The sequence below is a fragment of the Salvelinus alpinus genome, chromosome 25 (genome assembly GCF_045679555.1).
Source record: "Salvelinus alpinus chromosome 25, SLU_Salpinus.1, whole genome shotgun sequence".
NCBI lineage: Eukaryota > Metazoa > Chordata > Actinopteri > Salmoniformes > Salmonidae > Salvelinus > Salvelinus alpinus.
The window spans coordinates 33717222-33740129 of record NC_092110.1 but is presented as its reverse complement, the minus strand read 5'-3'; the positions used below and the strand labels follow the sequence as shown (position 1 = coordinate 33740129).

General features: G+C 44.1%; 1 protein-coding gene across 2 annotated transcripts; it reads left to right on the top strand.

The window, feature by feature from the left end:
- Positions 1–10392: 10392 nt before the first annotated feature.
- On the top strand, positions 10393–22075 carry LOC139553840 (antimicrobial peptide NK-lysin-like). 2 transcript variants are annotated; one of them, XM_071366572.1, is made up of 4 exons: positions 10393–10572; positions 11954–12087; positions 21076–21159; positions 21727–22075. In XM_071366572.1, the coding sequence occupies exons 1-4, from the start codon at positions 10533–10535 to the stop codon at positions 21886–21888; spliced, it is 420 nt and encodes a 139-aa protein (XP_071222673.1). In that variant the 5' UTR covers positions 10393–10532; the 3' UTR covers positions 21889–22075. The 2 variants fall into 2 exon arrangements, with proteins under 2 accessions (XP_071222673.1, XP_071222674.1); XM_071366573.1 differs by having other exon boundaries at positions 10405–10572; positions 11954–12054.
- Positions 22076–22908: the final 833 nt, after the last annotated feature.

Sequence of the window (22908 nt, the reverse complement as noted above, 5' to 3'; positions counted from 1 at the left end):
GCCTGTGTCACCAAAAGATGGCCCAAATATGAGGACCAAGGAGTGTAGATCATCTCAAGTGTACACATTGGATTCCAAGCGACACCAGTCTTTAGCGGTGTGAGAACTGAGTCCTCCTCACAGTTAGTGGGCAGTTGCGAGCAGGCATATATTGATAAGTCACCTTGTCCTTGAGAGATTTATACGGTTACCAAAACGTCACGCCAGGGTAAGCCTACATGAATCACAGCCCTTATTTTAAGTGTTTCTAAAATCCCCTATGGGAAAAATGAATGGTGGAAAACGATTGGAACCTCTTCCCTGTTTGCCCGCTAGGTTTTACAAATATTTTGACTCCTCCACTGTGGGGCACTATTGCTGGAATAATTATGTTTTGATCCAAGCCCATGCATGCTTGCTATTATTATGTATTCTAGTTTATTAGTTTACAGCAGATAGTTTATTTTGATTGTACAAATGCGTCAATAGGCGTGTGTGTGGGCGAGGGAGGGTCTTTCTATAAATAATGGGTTCAATGTGTGACATTGGGATCAACATTTCCAAATGGTTTGAAACAAACGTAAATAGGATTTTCATGCAGTTCCACATGTGTACTTAGAAGAATAAAAGTGAATATATGCAAGTTACCCATTACTCAACATGTAGGTCTACCCACCTATAAGCCTAGGACTATACATCCTTTAAGAAGGGCTCATACTGACATTCGAAAGTCAAATACAAGGGCTTTCAGGGACTTTTTCAAGCACTTAATTGTAGGACCTCAATGTTATAAAATTGTATCCTTTATATAATTTTAAGTATAGGGCCTAATATAGACCCCCCCCCCCACGCCAAAAAAGCATGCAAAAAGTGTCACAAGTAGACCATTAACACTTTAAGAGTAATGCATTTTTTTAGGCTTTGATATTCAAATTATTATTACATAATAACATATGAGAATAAGTTGGACATTGCCTGACTAAATATATTGGATGCATGCACGGTGATTCAGACACATAATGCCATGAATAGTGGTAACATTAATCTCACCATTGCTGTATTTATAACGAGAAAGTAAACAAAATTCAGATACAAATCCTTCCATTAAAATAAAAATGTATGGAAAGACAAATTGAAGCCAACAGATGTTGTCATCATAATAACGGCACGTGGTTTTATCGCAACGGAGTAGCGCAACACCATTCAATTAAAGCAGTAGACTGTCAGGACCCGGTGCGAGAAACAGTCACTAATAATCGTCAGAACCCAGAAGATGAGGCAGACACAGCAGTACTAGAGATGGTGGTTTAATTAAAGAACAAAATCTTCAGGCAAAGAAACTAAATCCACAATGTCCAAAAATAAAGCCAAGAGGCAAAAAATGGAAATCCTCCAAAATACAAAAGAAACTCCACAAAGTGGTAAAAAACAGCAGGGAAAAACAAACCTCAAAAGACTACTCAAATAATACACAAGAACTAAACCAGAGAACCTCTGGAAAATCCAACAAGAGAAAATCTGTATAAAACAAGGCTTGGGCTGGCGCTGGGTGCTAACTTACAAACACTGAGCAAGGAACTGAGGAACACACAGGGTTTAAATACTAACAAGGGAATAACCTACAGGTGCAAACAATAATTAGAGCAAGAAAAACAAAAGGTACAAAAAAGGTGCAATGGGGACATCTAGTGACCAAAACCCAAACAGTCTTGGCCAAAACCTGACAGTAGACTACTTGAATTTCTCAGCTCCACATTCAAGTTCAAGTAGGCTACTTCAAGCCCCTTGTATTGGTTAAATTTGCCGATCTAACATGGAAAAAATGTATTCATCATGTTCTTTCATTACAATTGTAATTGTTTTTAATAACCTGCCCAGGGACTGCGGTTGAAAATTAGCCGGCTGGCTAAAACCGTCACTTTTACTGAAACGTTGATTAATGTGCAATGTCCCTGTAAAAATAAAATCAACTCAACTCAACAAGATGACATTGGGAATAAGCCCACTAGGGTTATGTAATTTGTTGTCATCTTATCCAGAATAATTTATAGGAATAACGTTGGGTGTGCGCAATAATATATTCTACACAATTGTGCACACTAGACTCGGTGTCCAACCCGAGGCACAAAAACATGAACTCATTATCTTGATGCTTTCTCTGTTAAATGTAACAAGACCCTGTTGTAAATCCAGCATACAACAACAGATGATCAACATCCATTCGCCAGGGATATTAGATCCAACGTGGATCCAGACAACTGTCTTCACTGGAGTAAAGAATGAGACACCAAAACATTCTGGACATTCCTGGCAAACACATTTTTTCAAGCACTGCAACTAATCCGGGTAGCCATTTGATTAACCGTTCAGCATTCTTATGGCTTGAGGGTAGAAACCGTTCAGGAGCCTTTGGTCCCAGACTTGGCTTTCCGGTACCACTTACTGTTCGGTAGCAAAGTGAACAGTCTATTACTTGGGTGGCTGGAGTCTTTGACAATTTTTAGAGCCTTCCTCTGACACTGCCTGGTATAGAGGTCCTGGATGGCAGGGAGCTCGGCCCCAGTGATGTACTGAGCCATACGCACTACCCTCTGTAGCCCCTTGCGGTTGGGTGCTGAGTAGTTGCCATACCAAGAAGTGATGCAGCCATTCAAGAGACTTTCAATGGGGCAGCTTTAGCACTTTTTTAGGATCTGAGGGCCCATGCCAAATCTTTTCAGCCTCCTGAGGGGGAAGAGGCGTTGTCATGCCCTCTTCACGTCTGTGTTGGTGTGTTTGTCCGTGATAGGTAAATCATGGTCCAAATCACTTAGTAAGTAAATCATGTGCATTTTCATCAGTCGGGGTAGTTTACCTTTGAACAGTGTGTGTGAATGAACATACCAATTCGCTCTGAGTGATAGGAATAGGCTTTACAGGCAATTAAAGCGTACTTCTAGATTTTTCCGATCACAAGTAAATCCAATTACGAGACTCAAGTGTGATAAAATGGATCCTATTACGAATAGGAGTATGACCAGATCGCCACAGCCCGAGTGTAACAATACACGTATTCTTACCAAACAGTCCTCACTAACCTGAATGAATACATACAACAAAGATTCAACAAAAAATGCCTTCTTGATGAAATCTGAGCTAAAAAAACATTTCAGGCGATTCCGGTAAAATATCTAGAGCCTATGCACACGCTGTAATCTAAATTCTCATCTTAATTGGCACATTTCAAACTGTCCTTTTGTGAGGCGCAGGTGGGAACTAGTTCTGTATGATGGCAGGTGGTGTGGACGATAAACCAGGTGGGTCTTCCATTGTCGTTTAAATCTCCAGTTAGGGAATATTTTGGCTTCCCAGTAGTTTACAACGGTGATGGACAGAGAGTTGTGGATAAAATGTTTACAGTATGTCTCCACTGCTCAACAAGAATAGCCAATGCAGCTGGCCATTCTCGCTGGTTGTGAAGAGGGGGTTTCAGCACGTGCTCAATCCACGTTACGAACTTCCCTCTCACCCATTTCAGCAAACAAGTAGTTGGTACCTGCTCTATATAAGCAATCCATAGATTAAGTTATCAATGAATTGGTCAATGCACCCCGTGTTGTGCTTAATACAGATGTATGGACCTCCAGGGATACAGAGAGCTACTTAATTAACATACTTCTTCTGCTCAGTGTAGGCCTACAACACAAGAAGACTAGCACAAAATGGTTTATATAATGAATGTGGGTGGAGTATAATGAAAGGGTGGAATATAATGAAAGTGGGTGGAATATATGAGGCCTGTAAATCAGGGAAGGGGTCAAATCCATTTAAATTCCAGTCAATTCAGAAAGTAAACCAAATTCCAAATTCTCCAGTGTAAAGCATTGAAGATAATTTGAATTTCAGTGTACTTCCTGAATTGACTGGAATTAAAATGGAATTGACCCCAACCCTGCTGTATATTCAATGTGTCACATTTAGTTTTACTGATGTTTATATCGAGTACATGTGGATACATCATCTCACTCACACACCATTTGTGAGGCCTTTAATCAGCTTAATTTCCAGAAAATAATGCATCTCCCACAATATACTTCTGTTGCTGTAAGGACAACTATTCTACTGTAATTCATGTTTCTACGCTCTGTTCCACAGTCCCTGCTACTCCCGCGCCCTTCGACACTCTGCAGGACAGTCAGCTCTTTGATACAGAGAACTCAGAGTGTCTCAACCCCACCGGAGGGCACTATCTATCCACCAACGGCCAGCCCAGAACCAGGAGCTCCCAGGAGATTGCAGTAGCACCGCACCCCACACGGAGGCACTCTAATGGCACAGTGCGGCCCCCATAACGCCACAGACACAGAGGGACAGAGGGACCCCATCCTCTTTGGGGTAGTAGGAATGAGATGAATATAATTGGTTTCAAATCAAACCAATTTTAAATGACCCAACACTTTCAGACTAATATAATCTGTCAGTATGTACTAAGACAAGAGCAGCAGGTCTGGAGGTGTTTTATTCCTTGTTGAAGTCATAAACAGTCAGTTGTTGTGAGGCAGTTTTAGAAGTGAGGCACTGTACCTATTGACAAATAATCTGTCTGTCTCTGTCTCTCTGTTTGTCTTCCTCAGGATGAAAGCAGCTCCTCTGACCACAGTGACTTGGATAGCTCTGTCAGCCCTCTGCCGGCTGTCTGCCCACGCCTACCTGCAGCCCCCACTCCACAGGAAGTGCCCGCAGTCAGGAAACAAGCTCTTCTGTTCCTGAAACGAGATATGCTGTGAAGCCCTCTGTCTTCGGCAAGGAGGAGTACAACAGTGCCAAGGCCCATCTCCCAGAACCTATCCCAGCCGCGGTTCAGCAGCATGCCGGCAGTGTTATTCAATAGCAGGCCAGCGCTTGTTCCTGAGGAGGAATATCTGATAGACAATTGGCTGGAAGATGGTGTGGGCGATTTTCAGCCAAAGAAGAAGAGGAGAGTGGGGGGGGGGGGGGGGGCAGAATGGAAGCTGGGACTTGACTATGATGTCATCAGGGCCCAGGAGTCAAAACAGTCACTCAACTAAGACTGAGATGGTTAGCAGAGGTGTGTAGCAGCTGCACTGATGACACACACACACAGCCGTCCCTGTACTTCCCTGTAGAACCCATATGGAAGCTAACAGGAGCCCAAGCAGATCCTCCCTTTCATTTCCTTCTTTCTTTCTCTTATCATTTTGCTGAGTGACTTAAGTTTCCATTTTGCTTGCCATGTAGTGTCCTTGGGAGTCTTGAATGTCACTTGAAAATGTGTCACTAATGTTTAATGTAACTATGAACTATAAGGGGCGTTACTAGCCAGTGGAACCACAACCTGTGTTTTTTCTCTCTCGTTCTGCAGTGTCATTGTCCTCCAGTAGGGGATTCTCTCTGAGGAAGACTGACGACGACCCCCGACCTTCCACGCCGCCCCCAGAACCACCACAGCACTCAGCAGGTCAGATAGATCAAATGAGAGCTGACCTGGGTTCAATTACCATTTAAAAATGTTCAATACTTTGAGCATTTGCTTTAGCCTGCCTGCAGTGCCAGATGTGCAGGGTTGGGATAGTATGAAGCCGTTTTTATCTCAATATCAAATCATTTCAGGGTAACAATTAAGAACCTTACCTGTGATTGTTTTACATTAAAATGGTCAAAAAGAAACAAAAATAGCTTCTTAGCAAAGAGCAATTTCTCAAGCAATAATTTTTCTAGGACTGTCTGGGAGTGGTCTGAGTAAGGAGGGGAAAATGTAAAACTAGCTGTGATTGGCCGTGACGTGTGGAACTCTTTCTTATTGGTCTATTAACTAATTTACCGCCTGGTGACGTCACCATCCAGATCAAAACTCCATCCCACCAAGATAGCTTGACATTTCAGGCAGTCTTTTCAAACAGCTCTTACACTAAAAGGGCGTTCCAATAATTTTCACAATTTCACAGTATTATTCCAACCTCAAAGTGTGGAAATATATATAAAACAGAGGAAAATCAAGATTTTGACTGCACTGGGCATCAAACTAATTAACATAATACAACAATCCCTATCAAAACCCGTCTGTTTAAGCTAGAGATATACTTTTTGTTGTTGTATAGGCTCAGTCCACCACATCTGCCTTGGTGGCCTTCCGTATCTGCGGTGGAACGTGGCAGACATACAGCGCTGTTTGTCAGACCAGGAGACATCCCGAAAATCGATTTTTGTCACAAACGTCTGGTTTGGCCTACTAACTAACATACCTCTCTATGGAATGATGAGTGCCACGAAAACGATGGTGATTTCCGTTTTGGTCTACGACACCCACAAGCCCCACCGGACTCTTCTGAAGTAGGTACCGTTGATGTGCCAACTTTTGTCTGTAGTGGGCTAAAAACATTATATGATCCCAATCACGAATATTATGGATATATTGAAACTAGTGAATACATGGTGGCTTAACTTAAGGATCTGACCCTTTTTTTCAATTTTCACCTAAAATGTCATACCCAAATCTAACTGCCTTTAGCTCAGGACCTGAAGCAAGGATATGCATATTCTTGATACGATTTGAAAGGAAACTCTTTGAAGTTTGTGGAAATGTGAAATGAATGTCAGAGAATATAACACATTAGATCTGGTAAAAGATAATACAAAACAAAATCATGCATTTTTTTTGTATTTTTTGTACCATCTTTGAAATGCAAGAGAAAGGCCATAATGTATTATTCCAGCCGGGGCACAATTTAAATTTGGCCACTAGATGGCAGAACTGTATGTGACAAGTTTTAGAATGATCCAATGAACCATTACATTTCTGTTTGAAATGTTGTATCAAAACTGCCCCAATGTGCCTAATTGGTTTATTAATAACTTTTCAAGTTCATAACTGTGCACTCTCCTCAAATAACAGCATGTTATTATTTCACTGTAATAGCTACTGTAAATTGGACAGTGCAGTTAGATTAACAATAATTTAAGCTTTCTGCCAATATAAGATATGTCTATATCCTGAGAAATGTTCTTCTTACTTACAACCTCATGCTAATCGAATTAGCCTACGTTATCTCAACCGTCCCACGGGGGACACACTGATCCTATAGAGGTTAACTAGTTAAGCATACCCATGTGTGTGAAGTGCTGCTAACCACATTATTACGGTTGAGGACAGTGGTACAAACATGCACAAACCATTTCACAGTTTGAAATCTGTACTGTAGTATGCATGAATACTGAAATACTTTATAGAGAGTGCAACAAGTACATATCAGTGGTCACATAGTCTCTTTCCACGGCTGCTGTGTCTAACCTATCAGTTTGAGGCAAGCCAGACTAAGACATGCACGTGATTATGCTCTAGTCTAGCTAGAATCCTCTCAGAAGCAGATATACAGTGCCTTCGTAAAGTATTCAGACCCCTGGACTTTTTACACATTATGTTAGGTTACAGCCTTGTTCTAAAATTGATTAAATCGTTTTTTCCCTCAGCAATCTACACACTATACCCCATAATGACAAATATTTTTTTCGCTAATTTATAATTAAAAAAAATATTACATAATACATTTACATAAGTATTCAGACCCTTTACTCAGTACTTTGTTTAAGCACCTTAGGCAGCGAGTAACGCTACAAGCTTGGCACACCTGTATTTGGGGAGTTTTTCCCATTCTTCTCTGCAGTTCTTCTCAAGCGCTGTCAGGTTGGATGGGGAGTGTTTCTGCACAGCTATTTTCAGGTCTCTCCAGCGATGTTCAATCAGGTTTAAGTCCGGGCTCTGGCTGGGCCACTCAAGGACATTCAGAGACTTATCCCGAAGCCACTCCGGCGTTGTCTTAGCTGTGTTAGGGTCAATGTCCTGTTGGAAGGTGAAGCTTTACCCCAGTCTGAGGTCTTGAGCCACCGTGCTTCTACATTTGCATTGCTTGCTGTTTGGGGTTTTAGGGTGGGTTTCTGTATAGCACTTTGTGACATCTGCTGATGTAAAAAGGGCTTTAGAAATACATTTGATTGAGAGCTCTGGAGCAGGTGTCACGCCCTGACCTTAGAGATCCTTTTTATGTCTCTATTTTGGTTGGTCAGGGCGTGAGTTTGGGTGGGCATTCTATGTCTGGTGTTCTATGTTGTCCTTGTTTTGTATTTCTATGTGTTTGGCCTGGTATGGTTCTCAATCAGAGGCAGCTGTCTATCGTTGTCTCTGATTGAGAACCATACTTAGGTAGCCTGTTCCCACATGTGTTTGTGGGTGGTTGTTTTCTGTTTAGTGTTTGTTGCACCTTTCAGAACTGTTCGTTGGTCGTTTTGTTCGCGTATTCATCTTTATTAAATAGTATTATGGATACGTACCACGCTGCACTTTGGTCCTCCTCTCCTTCTCCTGACAGAGTTCGTTACAGCAGGTTTTCATCAAGGATCTCTCTGTACTTTGCTCCATTCATCTTTGCCTCGATCCTGACTAGTCTCCCAGTCCCTGCCGCTAAAAAACATCCCCACGGGATGATTCTGCCACCTCCATGCTTCACTGTACGGATGGAGCCAGGTTTCCTCCAGATGTGACTCTTGGCATTTAGACCAAAGAGTTTAATCTTGGTTTCATCCGACCAGAGAATCTTGTTCCTCAAGGTCTGAGAGTCTTTAGGTGCCTTTTGTCAAACTCCAAGCGGGCTGTCATGTGCCTTTTACTGAGGAGTTGCTTCCGTCTGGCCACTCTACCATAAAGGGCTGATTGGTGGAGCGCTGCAGAGATGGTTGTCCTTCTGGAAGGTTCTCCTATCTCCAAAGAGGAACTCTGGAGCTCTGTCAGAGTGACCATCGGGTTCTTGGTCACCTCCCTGACCAAGGCCCTTCTCCCCCGATTGCTTGGTGGTTCCAAACTTCTTTCATTTAAGAATGATGGAGGCCACAGTGTTTTTGGCAACCTTTAATGCTGCAGAAATGGTTTGGTACCCTTCCCCAGATCTTTGCCTCAACACAATCCTGTCTCGGAGTTCTACGGACAATTCCTTCGACCTCATGGCTTGGTTTTTGCTCTGACATGCGCTGTCAACTGTGGGCCTTTGTATAGACAAGTGTGTTCCTTTCCAAATCATGTCCAATCAAGTGAATTTACCACAGGTGGACTCCATTCAGGTTGTAGAAACATATCAAGGATGATCAATGGAAACAGGATGCACCTGAGCTCAATTTCTCATAGCAAAGGGTCTGAATACTTATGTAAATAAGTTATTTCTGTTTTTAATATTTTAATACATTTATAAAAATGTCTAAAAACTTGTTTTCACTTTGTCATTATGGGCTATTGTGTGTAGATTGGTACCAAAATGTGTAAAAAAGTCAAGGGGTCTGAATACATTCCGAAGGCAGTGTACAAACATTTAAATCGAGTCTCACACAAACAGCAACCTTTTCCATTTAGCTTTACTGCATTTATTTGGTCATGAAACCTGTTACTATATAGCTGATACATTTTAAAGTTGACTCTCATTATCAGCAGACTACAGATAGGGAGAGGCGTTGTGCTCAGGTGAAATCAGATTCAAATCCCTGCATTATTTCACTTAATTTAAATGTCATACATTTAAAATGGTTAGGAGAGCACTTCTATCATATAAAATGTAAATGGGCTTGTCAATTGTGTTCACATTTAGAAAATATGGTGGCTCTAGGTTGTGAGAGTTTTAGGCTGCACACTGAGTTGCCACAAGTCAGGATGTAGCAGTTACCTGTAACTGCCAAAATAATGGAAACACTTGAGTAAATGAGGGATAGATACAAGTATATTGAAAGCAGGTGCTTCCACACATGGTTCCCGAGTTAATTAAGCAATTAACATCCCATCATGCTTAGGGTCATGTATAACAATGCTGGGCAGGCCATTATTTTGGCTACCATGGTTATGCCCTCATAGGATGACAATGCCCCTATCCACAGGGCAAGAGTGGTCACTGAATGGTTTGATGAGCATGAAAATAATGTAAACCATATGCCATGGTCGTCTCAGTCACCAGATCTCAACACAATTGAAAACTTATGGGTGATTCTGGAGCGGTGCCTGAGACAGCGTTTTCCACCACCATCAACATTACACCAAATTATGTAATTATTGTGGAAGAAAGGAGTTGCATCCCTCCAATAGAGTTTCAGAAACTTGTAGAATCTATGCCAAGGTGAATGAATTTAAGCTGTTCTAGCTCGTGGATGCCCAACGCCCTGTTAAGATACTCTGTTGGTGTTTCCTTTATTTGTGCAGTTATCTGTATTTGTGGTACAGCTAGTGAAAAAGGAAGTCAGCTTTCTGATCTTCGCTTTGAAGAATGATAGTGTTTCAATACACATGTATAAAATATCTTAAACGACAACATTGACCCCCCCCCCACCCCCCTTACCCGGGCTCAGATCCAATCGCTCAACCTTGCTAACCACGCTCCTTCCCCTCTGCAACGGCAACCAATCAAGCCAGAGTCAATGGGTAGAAAAGAGCAGACGTTCTGTGCTCTCCAACCAGGACCAAGTTAACTACACTGGCTTACAACAGTTGCTTTATTATCCATTTCTACCTTTTGACTGAGAAGAAGATGAGGGTCGTCAATATTGGTCTTCTGCTGGTTTGTGCAGGTAAATATATGGGTCTTCTTTTGTGAAATATGGGTGAAAAGTCAGGAAAATTAAATATTGAAATCCAGCTTTAGGGTAAGTACGTTTTAATTCCATACATGTTTGCCCATGGAAGAAGTGGTCAGAAAGTAACATTTTGGACCTGAGTGCCAAAACATTCAGGAGACAAAGGTGCTCAAAATGTACCTATTTTGCATACCCCACCATACCATGAGACATCCATGTCTTCATCACTGGAGAAGATAAACTGTTCAGTTTGATATAATTCAAAAGCTTACAAAGTGTTGTCAAACTACAGTATTTTATTATGTCTTGAATATTTTTTTTATAAATAATTGTCATTTTGAAAACCGTTAACGTCAATGATCTAAAAACGCTTCAACTCTGATTATTTTCATATTTACATATGTTGTAGCTTAGACCCTTTCTCATATCTGAGCTTTTTGTGTTGTGCTCACCATCGGTTGAGACACAACATGCTTCTGAATACAGTATAGGTGTCATTTCAATCATAGAAAATATAATTCATAAAATGGATCTATCCCTTCAGACCACTGCAATTTAGATGGTAAACCATTGACATTTTAATTGAATTGAAATTTTAACTTCTAATTCCTACCACAAAGATGACCGCTGGTCCACCCGCCGCCTAAGGTCAACTTAAATGGTCATGTCTATTCTGGTATCTTTTATGATTTCAATAGGTTTCCTATGGAGGATTGACAGTATAATTTAAAACAACAGATATTCCCATTCAAGTCAACATTCTCTGATGTGTGGACCTCCAACCATCTTTCTGGTACCATTTGAACATTTCAATTTGATTCATATTTTAGTGCATTTATCAGCCAAAACATAATATCCACCGTATCCACAAGAGCATGATGTGTCTCAACCGATGGATGGCACAACACAAATACCTTAGATGATGTAAAATAGGGTCTAAACTACATCTGTGAACATGAAAAAAATGGAAGTTTACGCATTTTAGATCATTCATATTAAAAGATAATATATATATATTTTTATCCCCAGAAATGATAAAATATTTGACTGCCCTTATTGTAAGCTTTATAATCTCAACCATTGAATATTTCCCAGTGATGAAGACATGGATGTCTGATGGTATGGAGGGGGATGCAAAACATGTAAACGTTGAACACCTTTATCTGTTTAATGTTTGGGCATTCAGGTCTAAAAAGTCACTTCCTGAGCACTTCTACAATGGACAAATACGGAAGGAATCGTTCAATTCAAAAAGTGGTGCTGTCAAAAAGTGATTGAATCCAAATGTAGCTATTGTAAAGAATTCACTGCTTTTCAAAAATATCATAAAATGACAATGCTAATATAATCCTCTTGTTTTGGCGGGGGGGGGTAGCCTTTGCTCAGTCCTTCAAGTCTCAAGGTGGGGGGAGTCTGAGAGAGGAGGAGGACATGTGGGGGAACTACCTAATGGAAAGAGATGACAACCATGCCGCGGTAGAGTTGGAGACTTTTCATTCTATTGTATTAGTGAGTACCGCCCCGGACAAAAACACCTGATTCAGTTTGATGACTAGTTAATAAGTTGAATCAGATATGCTTGTCCGGGTCTACAAAATAATTTGTACTATTGGGGATACTCAAGGACTGTAGTTGTGAAACACTGCCCTACACAATACCCAGCTAGCACATTTGGTTTGTTGGAAGGTGTGGGAACGTATGTTTTTGGTTTAACATTGGATGTGGGAAAGAAGCCATATTTTTCCTGACCAGTAAAACAGAACATTGTCTGTTCTGTGAATGTTTATTTTTAGGTTGCAGGGAGGTTCTAAGAACGTTTTATTCTGGTTCCTTTAATGTTTTTCTGGGAGGTTATATTAATGCTTTGAGAAGGAAAATTCTATGTTATTTTGAGGTTTTTCACAAAATGTTTCAATAAGTGTCACGCGGGACTAGGTTGGCGAAAGAACCAGACGCAGAGAGAGAGAGAGCCGCTTGGGAAAAAATATTCCTTATATTTATTCTTAAGGAAAAACTGAATAAGCCCGAACATCCAGGGCGTAAAGAGCAACACTTGCCAAACACCCAAAATACACACATGTAACAAAAACAATCCCGCACAAAACAAGGGCGGGTCAAACTCCTAATTATAGGGAAGCTCATTACGAAACAAAAAACAGGTGCAACTAATAAGACAAAACAAACAGACAAACGAAAAAGGGATCGGTGGCGGCTAGTAGGACGGTGACGACGACCGCCGAGCACCGCCCGAACAGGCAGGGGAGTCAACTTCGGCGGAAGTCGTGACATTACCCCCCTCCTGACGCGCGGCTCCCGCAGCGCGCCGCCACCGGCCTCGAGGACGACCCGGAGGGCGAGGTGCCGGGCGATCCGGGTGGAGGCGGTGGAAGTCTCTCAGTAAAGTAGGATCTAAAATGTCCCCCACCGGAACCCAGCATCTCTCCTCCGGACCGTACCCCTCCCAGTCCACGAGGTACTGTATGCCCCTCACCCGGCGTCTCGAGTCCAGAATGGCACGTACTGTGTACGCCGGGGACCCCTCGATCTCCAGAGGGGGTGGAGGGACCTCAGGCACCTCACCTTCTTGCAGGGGACCAGCCACCACCGGCCTGAGGAGAGACACATGAAACGAGGGGTTAATACGGTAATACCTAGGGAGTTGTAACCTATAACACACCTCGTTTATTCTCCTCAGGACTTTAAACGGCCCCACACACTGCGGCCCCAGCTTCCGACAGGGCAGGCGGAGAGGCAGGTTTCGGGTCGAGAGCCAGACCCTGTCCCCCGGTGTGAACACGGGGGCCTCACTGCGGTGCTGGTCAGCGCTCCTCTTCTGCCGTTGTCCTGCTAACTTTAGCGATTCCTGGACGGCTTTCCAGGTGTCCTTGGAGCGCTGTACCCATTCCTCTACCGCAGGAGCCTCGGTCTGACTCTGGTGCCATGGGGCCAGGACCGGCTGGTACCCTAACACACACTCAAACGGGGACATGTTCGTTGAGGAGTGGCGGAGGGAGTTCTGAGCGAGCTCAGCCCAAGGAACATACCTCGCCCACTCACCAGGCCGGTCCCGGCAATATGACCGCAGAAACCTGCCCACATCCTGGTTTACGCGCTCCACCTGTCCATTACTCTCGGGGTGAAAACCCGAGGTCAAGCTGACCGAGACCCCCAGTCTTTCCATAAACGCCCTCCAAACTCTGGACGTGAATTGGGGGGCCCCGATCAGAAACGATATCCTCAGGCACCCCATAGTGCCGGAAGACATGGGTAAACAAGGCTTCCGCAGTCTGCAGGGCCGTAGGGAGACCGGGCAACGGGATGAGACGGCAGGACTTGGAAAACCGATCCACAACGACCAAAATCGTAGTACTTCCCTGGGACGGGGGAAGATCGGTAAGAAAGTCCACCGATAAGTGTGTCCACGGCCGTTGTGGAACGGGGAGGGGCTGTAACTTCCCTCTAGGCAAGTGCCGAGGAGCCTTGCTCTGAGCACACACCGAGCAGGAGGAGACATAAAATCTCACGTCCTTAGCTAACGTGGGCCACCAGTATCTCCCTCTAAGACTCCACACTGTCCTCTCGATGCCAGGATGACCCGAGGAGGGGAGAGTATGAGCCCAACGGATTAGCTTATCCCGGACCCCTCCCGGCACGTACTGAACCCCCGCTGGACAGTTAGGAGGGGTCTGCTCTAACCGTGAGGCTCTCTCTATCTCCGCGTCCACCTCCCATACCACAGGTGCCACGAGACATGAAGGTGGAATGATGGGAGTTGGCTCAACGGACCGCTCCTCGGTATCATAGAGACGGGACAGCGCGTCGGCCTTGGTGTTTTGGGAGCCTGGTCGGTACGAGATGGTGAACTGAAACCGGGTGAAAAACATAGCCCATCTAGCTTGACGCGGATTTAGTCTCCTCGCCTCCCGGATGTACTCGAGATTACGATGGTCAGTCCAGATGAGAAAAGGGTGTTTCGCCCCCTCAAGCCAATGTCTCCACACCTTCAGAGCCTTGACTACAGCTAACAACTCCCGGTCCCCCACATCATAGTTTCGCTCCGCCGGACCGAGCTTCCTCGAAAAGAAGGCACAAGGGCGGAGCTTGGGTGGTTCGCCCGAGCGCTGGGACAGCACGGCCCCGACCCCCGCCTCGGACGCGTCCACCTCCACTATGAACGCTAAAGAGGGGTCCGGATGCGCCAACACGGGCGCATTGGTAAACAGCTCCTTCAGACGACTGAAAGCTCTGTCCGCCTCTGCTGACCAACGCAAGCGCACCGGTCCTCCCTTCAGCAGTGAGGTAATGGGAGCAGCCACCTGACCAAACCCCCGGATAAACCTCCGGTAGTAATTGGCAAACCCTAAAAACCGCTGCACCTCTTTCACCGTGGTCGGAGTCGGCCAATTACGCACGGCTGTAACGCGGTCATCCTCCATCACCACCCCGTAGGTGGAAATACGATAACCCAGGAAGGAAATGGCCTGTTTGAAGAACTCACATTTCTCCGCCTTGCAATACAGATCATGCTCCAGCAGTCGCCCAAGTACCTTACGCACCAGAGACACATGCGCCGCGCGGGTGGCAGAGTAGATCAAGATGTCATCAATGTACACTACCACTCCCTGCCCGAGCAGATCTCGGAGAATCTCATCTACGAAGGATTGAAAGACAGCTGGAGCATTTTTTAACCCATATGGCATGACGCGGTACTCATAATGGCCAGATGTAGTACTAAATGCGGTTTTCCACTCATCTCCTCCCCGGATACGCACCAGATTATACGCACTCCTCAGGTCCAATTTTGTGAAGAAGCGTGCCCCATGAAATGATTCCACCGCCGTAGCGATGAGAGGTAGTGGGTAACTAAACCCCACTGTGATGGAATTTAGACCTCGATAATCAATGCACGGGCGTAAACCGCCATCCTTCTTCTTCACAAAAAAGAAGCTCGAGGAGACAGGTGATGCGGAGGGCCGAATGTATCCCTGTCCCAGTGATTCAGTAACATATGTCTCCATAGCCGCTGTCTCCTCCTGGGACAAAGGATACACGTGACTCCTAGGAAGTGCAGCGTTCTCCAGGAGGTTTATCGCGCAGTCCCCTCGTCGATGGGGTGGTAATTGGGTGGCCTTCCTTTTACTGAAGGCGATAGCCAAATCGGCATATTCAGAGGGAATGCGCACGGTGGAAACCTGGTCTGGACTCTCCACCGTAGTCGCACCAACGGCAACTCCTAAACACCTGCCTGAACACTCCCTTGACCACCCCTTAAGAGCCCCCTGTTTCCAGGAAATCACCGGGTTGTGCTGAGCTAGCCAGGGAATTCCCAATACCACTGGAAACGCAGGTGAGTCGATAAGGAACAGACTAATCTGCTCCTTATGACTACCCTGCGTTACCATGTCCAGTGGTACCGTGGCCTCCCTGACCATTCCTGACCCTAATGGTCGGCTATCTAAGGAGTGCACAGGGAAAGGTAGGTCTAACGACACAAGGGGAATCCCTAGCCTTAATGCGAGCCCCCGATCAATGAAATTCCCAGCTGCGCCTGAATCGACTAGCGCCTTATGCTGTAGAGAGGGAGAAAACCCGGGGAAATAGGTTAACACATACATATGACTAACAGGAAGCTCTGGGTAAGTCTGGTGCTGACTCACCTGGGGTGATCGAGTAGTGTTCCGCCTGCCCTCCCGACTCCCAGAAGAGTTCCTCCAGCACCGGTCGGCCGTGTGCCCTCGCCGACCACAACTGGTGCAGGAGGACACTCCTCCTCCGGTTCCCCTTGACGCTGCCCCCCCTAACTCCATAGGGATAGGAGCAGGAGGGCTGGGAGGTGGAAACGACAGGACCTGTTCCGAACGTCCGCGGGCAGCCAGCAGGTTGTCGAGACGGATGGCCATGTCAATAAGTTCATCCAGCGTGAGTGTGGTGTCCCGACACGCTAGCTCCCTGCGGACGTCCTCCCGAAGGCTGCATCGGAAATGGTCTATTAAGGCCCTGTCGTTCCACCCTGCTCCTGCAGCCAAGGTCCTGAACTCCAGGGCAAAGTCCTGTACGCTCCTCATCTCCTGACGCAGGTGGAACAGCCGTTCACCCGCCGCACGACCCTCTGGTGGGTGGTCAAACACAGCTCGGAATCGGCGGGTGAACTCAGGGTAATGATCCCTCGCTGAGTCTGGGCCATTCCACACTGCGTTGGCCCATTCAAGAGCTCGTCCAGTCAAACAGGAGACGAGGGCGCTCACGCTCTCCTCTCCGGAGGGAGTAGGACGAACGGTCGCCAGGTAAAGCTCCAGCTGGAGAAGAAACCCCTGACACCCGGCCGCCGTTCCATCATACTCCCGTGGGAGCGCCAGCCGAAGAGCCCCCGAACCGGATGCTGAAACAGGAACAGGAGGTGTTGGAGGAGGGGGTGCTGGAGATGAGGTGGGAAGGCCACTCCTCTCCCATCGATCCATCCTCTCCATCATTTGGTCCATAGCCGACCCAATTCTGTGGAGAACACTGGTGTGATGGAGGACCCTTTCCTCCATCGATGGGAGAGGAGACGCGGCTGCTCCTGCTGGTTCCATGTTTGGTGCGGGATTCTGTCACGCGGGACTAGGTTGGCGAAAGAACCAGACGCAGAGAGAGAGAGAGCCGCTTGGGAAATGTATTTATTCTTAAGGAAAAACTGAATAAGCCCGAACATCCAGGGCGTAAAGAGCAACACTTGCCAAACACCCAAAATACACACACGTAACAAAAACAAACAAAACAAGGGCGGGTCAAACTCCTAATTATAGGGAAGCTCATTACGAAACAAAAAACAGGTGCAACTAATAAGACAAAACAAACAGACAAACGAAAAAGGGATCGGTGGCGGCTAGTAGGACGGTGACGACGACCGCCGAGCACCGCCCGAACAGGCAGGGGAGTCAACTTCGGCGGAAGTCGTGACAATAAGACTTTTAATAATACTGCTAGCTTATTTCTTTGAACTCCAAGCACAGATAGGACACATGGAAATTCCTTATGCAATAATTATGCAAAAACATGTATTTTTTTATTGTAACACGGCATTTCTTTCCATGGAATTAGTCCACTGAGCCACCAGGATGGAGCTAGCATGCCATGTTTAGTTTAAACATTCAAATCTGTACATTTTCATCTATTAAAATAGACTCAATTTCAAAGGAAACAAGCACTCAATAAGATTATAATAAGAAAAATTTAATCCTGTTTGTCACATGCATCGAATACTTTACAGTGAAATGTTTACTTACAAGCCCATTCCAACAGTGCAGAGTTCAAAAGTAACACAAATATTTGATGAATACAAAAGGAAATTGTAACTCAATTAAAACAATAACGAGGCTATTTACAAGGTACTAAGTACCAGTACCAAGTCAATGATCAGGGGTACGAGGTAGTTGAGGTAATTTAGTATGTACATGTAGGTAGGGGTAAAAGTGACTAGGCAATCAGGATATATAATAAACAGAGTAGCAGCAGTGTATGTGGGATTGTGTCTATGTGTCGTCAATATGCATGTGTGTGTGTGAGCGTATGAGTGTGTTGGAGTGTCAGTGTAGTATTTGTGAGTGTGTAGATTGAGTCTAGTGAGTGTGCATAGAGCCAGTGCAAGGAAGTCAATTTAGATCAAGAAACAAATAACAAAGGGGTTCAATTTAAATTGTCCGGGTAGCCATTTGATTAACTGTTCAGCAGTCTTATTGCCTGAGGGTAGAAGCTGTTAGGTGCCTTTTGGACAAAGACTTGGCACTCCGGTACTGCTTGCCGTGGGGTAGCATAATGAATAGTTTATGACTTGGATTGCTGCAGTCTTTCACAATTTTTAGGGCCTTCCTCTGACACCGCCTGGTAAAGAGGTCCTGGATGGCAGGGAGTTTGGCCTCAGTGAACATACATAACAAGACAGAGGATAGAGAGAGTTTTGTTCATGCTGAGCACGGCATGTATGTTTTTAAATAACATTCTTAGAACGTTCTCTGAACGTTACTAAAGTTTATGTTTTTTATGGTTTTCTTAACATCCTCTGAAAGATTTGAGAACATGAATAAATAGAACCATGAAAACAACTTTATGCTGAAGTACTGAAATTCCCACAGAAGAAATCAAATCAAATCAAATCTAAATGTATTTGTCACATACACATGGTTAGCAGATGTTAATGCGAGTGTAGCGAAATGCTTGTGCTTCTAGTTCCGATAATGCAGTAATAACCAACGAGTAATCTAACCTAACAATTTCACAACAGCTACCTTATACACACAAGTGTAAAGGGATGAATAATATGTACATAAAGATATATGAATGAGTGATGGTACAGAACGGCATAGGCAAGATGGAGTAGATGGTATCGAGTACAGTATATACATATGAGATGCGTAATGTAGGGTATGTAAACATTATATAAAGTGGCATTGTTTAAAGTGGCTAGTTATACATTTTTTACATGTATGGCAGCAGCCACTCAATGTTAGTGGTGGCTGTTTAACAGTCTGATGGTTTTGAGATAGAAGCTGTTTTTCAGTCTCTCTGTCCCTGCTTTGATGCACCTGTACTGACCTCGCCTTCTGGATGATAGCGGGGTGAACAGGCAGTGGCTCGGGTGGATGTTGTCCTTGATGATCTTTTTGGCCTTCCTGTGACATCGGGTGGTGTAGGTGTCCTGGAAGGCAGGTAGTTTGCCCCCCGGGATGTGTTGTGCAGACCTCACTACCCTCTGGAGAGCCTTACGGTTATGGGCGGAGCAGTTGCCGTACCAGGCGGTGACACAGCCCGACAGGATGCTCTCGATTGTGCATCTGTAAAAGTTTGTGAGTGTTTTTGGTGACAAGCTGAATTTCTTCAGCCTCCTGAGGTTGAAGAGGCACTGCTGCGCCTTCTTCATCACGCTGTCTGTGTGGTTGGACCATTTCAGTTTGTCCGTGATGTGTATGCCGAGGAACTTTCTACCCTCTCCGCTACTGTCCCGTCGATGTGGATAGGGGGGTGCTCCCTGTGCTGTTTTCTGAAGTCCAGGTTATTTTCCTGACACCACACTTCGAGGGCCCTCACCTCCTCCCTGTAGGCCGCCTCGTCGTTGTTGGTAATCAAGCCTACCACTGTAGTGTCGTCTGCAAACTTGATGATTGAGTTGGAGGCGTGGGGGCGTGCGAGTTGGAGAACTGTGTTTCTTAACGTTCTCTGAACTATTTGAGAACATTCCCGATATCAAACCAATTGGAGAACGTTCCTAGAACATTACAAAAATGTAAATGTAACCATGTTTGAACTTTTAGGAAACCTTATGTTAAAGTAATGAAATACCAAGAAAATAGTTTTTTTTGGTGAAAATCCTTAAATGTGCTGAGAATGTTCCAAAGCCAACCCACTGGGCACACACTGGTTGAATCAACGTTGTAGCCATGTCATTTCAATGAAATTACGTTGAACCAATGTGGAATAGACACCGATTTGATGTCTGTGGGAAGCAACTATCTGTCACGCCCTGGCCTTAGTATTCTTTGTTTTCTTTATTATTTTAGTTAGGTCAGGGTGTGACATGGGGTATGTTTGTGTTTTGGGTGTTTATTATGGTAAAGGGGGTGTTGGTTTTAGTGTATGGGTTTGTGTTGAGTGTATGTGTCTAGGATTGTCTATGGTTGAGTGTAGGTGTTTAGGAAAGTCTATGGTTGCCTGATTTGGTTCTCAATCAGAGACAGCTGGTTATTGTTGTCTCTGATTGGGAGCCATATTTAAGGTAGCCATAGGCTTTAGGTGTTTGTGGGTAATTGTCTATGTTTGAACGTTTGTAGCCTGTGTGTGTGTGTGTGTGTGTGTGTGTGTGTGTGTGTGTGTGTGTGTGTGTGTGTGTGTGTGTGTGTGTGTGTGTGTGTGTGTGTGTGTGTGTGTGTGTGTGTGTGTGTGTGTGTGTGTGTGTGTGTGTGTGTGTGTGTGTGTGTGTGTGTGTGTGTGCACAACGTTTATAGCTTCACGGTCGTTTTGTTTAGTTTATGTATAGTGTTCGTTTCATGTTCATCTTCGTATAAAATAAAAGAAGATGGCTTATTTTCCACATGCTGCGTTTTGGTCCGTCTCTCCTCCACACGATCGTGACACTATCCTGCACCTTTCCCAGAAAGTTGTGGGAAGGTTGTTTGCAAAATAACGACACAGGCCAATAACACTCTCACCAAGCTCTATGAAATATATGGTTTTCAGAATGTTATGTGCTAGCTGGGTAGCCTAAATAAATTGGGGTTTGCATGTGGTAACATGCATGTGGTAACAAAAAATCCCAACTCCTTGTAACCCATTGTCATGTCAAACATGTCAAGAGAGCAGAAACAGACTAATCCTAGTGATGCTTGTTTTAATTAATCCCAAAGAAAGAAAGAAAGAAACGTGCATCAAGGTTTATGTCATTATTTGGTGGTACAATTTTGCCATGTCATATTTAAGTAAATACCTGGTTATTTTTGTAGCCTAAAATGTCTCCCTCTCCCTCAGATCAAAGCTATCCCAGGTCCCTGCTCTGCGTGTAAGGGCATCATCAACAAGGTCAAGGCCAAGCTGAATGGTGATAATGACAGGGTAATAATGACAGTGGCCATCACAAAGCCCTGACCTCGATCCTATAGAAAATGTGTTGGCAGAACTGAAAAAGCGTGTGAGCAAGGAGGCCTAAAAAAATGACTCAGTTACACCAGCTGTGTCAGGAGGAATGGGCCAAAATTCACCCAACTTATTGTGGGAAGCTTGTGGAAGGCTACCCAAAACGTTTGACCCAAGTTAAACAATTTAAAGGCAATGCTGCCAAACACTAATTGAGTGTATGTAAACTTCTGACCCACTGGGAATGTTATGATAGAAATAAAAGCTGAAAGAAATAATTCTCTCTACTATTATTCTGACATTTCACATTCTTAAAATAAGGTGGTGATCCTAACTGACCTAAGACAGGGAAGTTTTACTTGGATTAAATGTCAGGAATTGTGAAAAACTGAGAAAAACTGTATTTGGCTAAGGTGTATGTAAATTTCTGACTTCGACTGTATATCTCTGCAATTCTCACAATGTTATGTAAGCAAATTAATTTGTCACCAATGACACAAACTAACACATTCTGTTTGTGATATAGCTCTATATTTTTACTTGCAGGATGACATTGCTGCTATACTGGACTCTGTTTGTCGCAGCTTGGGGAAGCTCAAAGGCATCTGCAAGAAACTGGTCAATAAATACAAAGAACAACTGATTGATGCACTTGTCAGTGATGTGGATGCAAGGGTTGCCTGTAAAAAATTGAAGCTATGCAAATGAGATACCATTTACCCATGATTGCCCTGGATATGGGTCTGAGCATACATGTTCTGTGTGTTTTTCTTTCAGATGAACTCGCTGTCATAGCTTAGCTTTACATTATTTTCATACACAACTGTCTGGATGGAATGGCAGTCTTTAAAGCCACTTGTATTGCAATTTTCATTTAATTAAATACTGAAACTTATTCAAAACGGTCTCCTTAGTTTCAGTTCTCCTATAACCAGTATTAGTCTTCTGCTGGTTTGTGCAGGTAAATATGTGGCCTTTCTTTTTTGAGGTAAAATGTAAGGCATATAGTTAGTAACTAAATAGGCCTAATGAAATGTAACTAAAGAGTCCTCATGAAATGTAACGAAATAGGTCTAATGGAATTAGCTGATTAGCTGAAAATGTCAAATGCTAATTAGATGGTTAGTTTTTTGGCCAGCTTTTGCTCAATCCTTTAAGCTTCAAGGTTGGGGGTATCTGAAAGAGTAGGAGGACATGTGGGGGGACTACATAATAGACAGAGATGACAACCATGCCGAGGTAGAGTTGTAGACAAAAAAAGAAAGAGAAACCCTGTGCACAGCAATGCATTTAGATCCAGGTGCTGGGCGTCGGCAGGAACAACTAGTATTAAAAACAAGAGCAAAAACTGCCAACTAGAGATGACAGGTGAGTGAAGCAACCGATGTTGACTTTAGTGCTTATATATTTCAATTTTTTTGCAGCGCAATTTTTTTTGTGTGTGTTGTTTATTTCAAAGCAAAATAAAAATATAAATAAGCACTAAAGTCAAGGTCGGTCGCTTCACTCGCCTGTTGTTTTTACTCCTGAAGTTGAGTTGAAGACATTTTATTCTATTATGTAGGCCCTATTACTAGTACGTCATACTATTATTAAGTCCCTAAGTTCATATAGGTTATTATTTATTATAATTTTACCATGTAATATTTAAGTAAATACAAAGACTCAAGAGGGAAGTTCCGGCGGTCAGGTCTGTACAGTGTTGGTCCGACCAATCAGAATTCACGC

Coding starts and splice junctions, on each gene's coding strand:
- LOC139553840 (XM_071366572.1), top strand. CDS start 10,533: ATGAGGGTCGTCAATATTGGTCTTCTGCTGGTTTGTGCAG. Junction 10,573..11,953: donor TCTTCTGCTGGTTTGTGCAG/GTAAATATATGG, acceptor GGGGGGGGGTAG/CCTTTGCTCAGTCCTTCAAG. Junction 12,088..21,075: donor CTTTTCATTCTATTGTATTA/GTGAGTACCGCC, acceptor CCTCTCCCTCAG/ATCAAAGCTATCCCAGGTCC.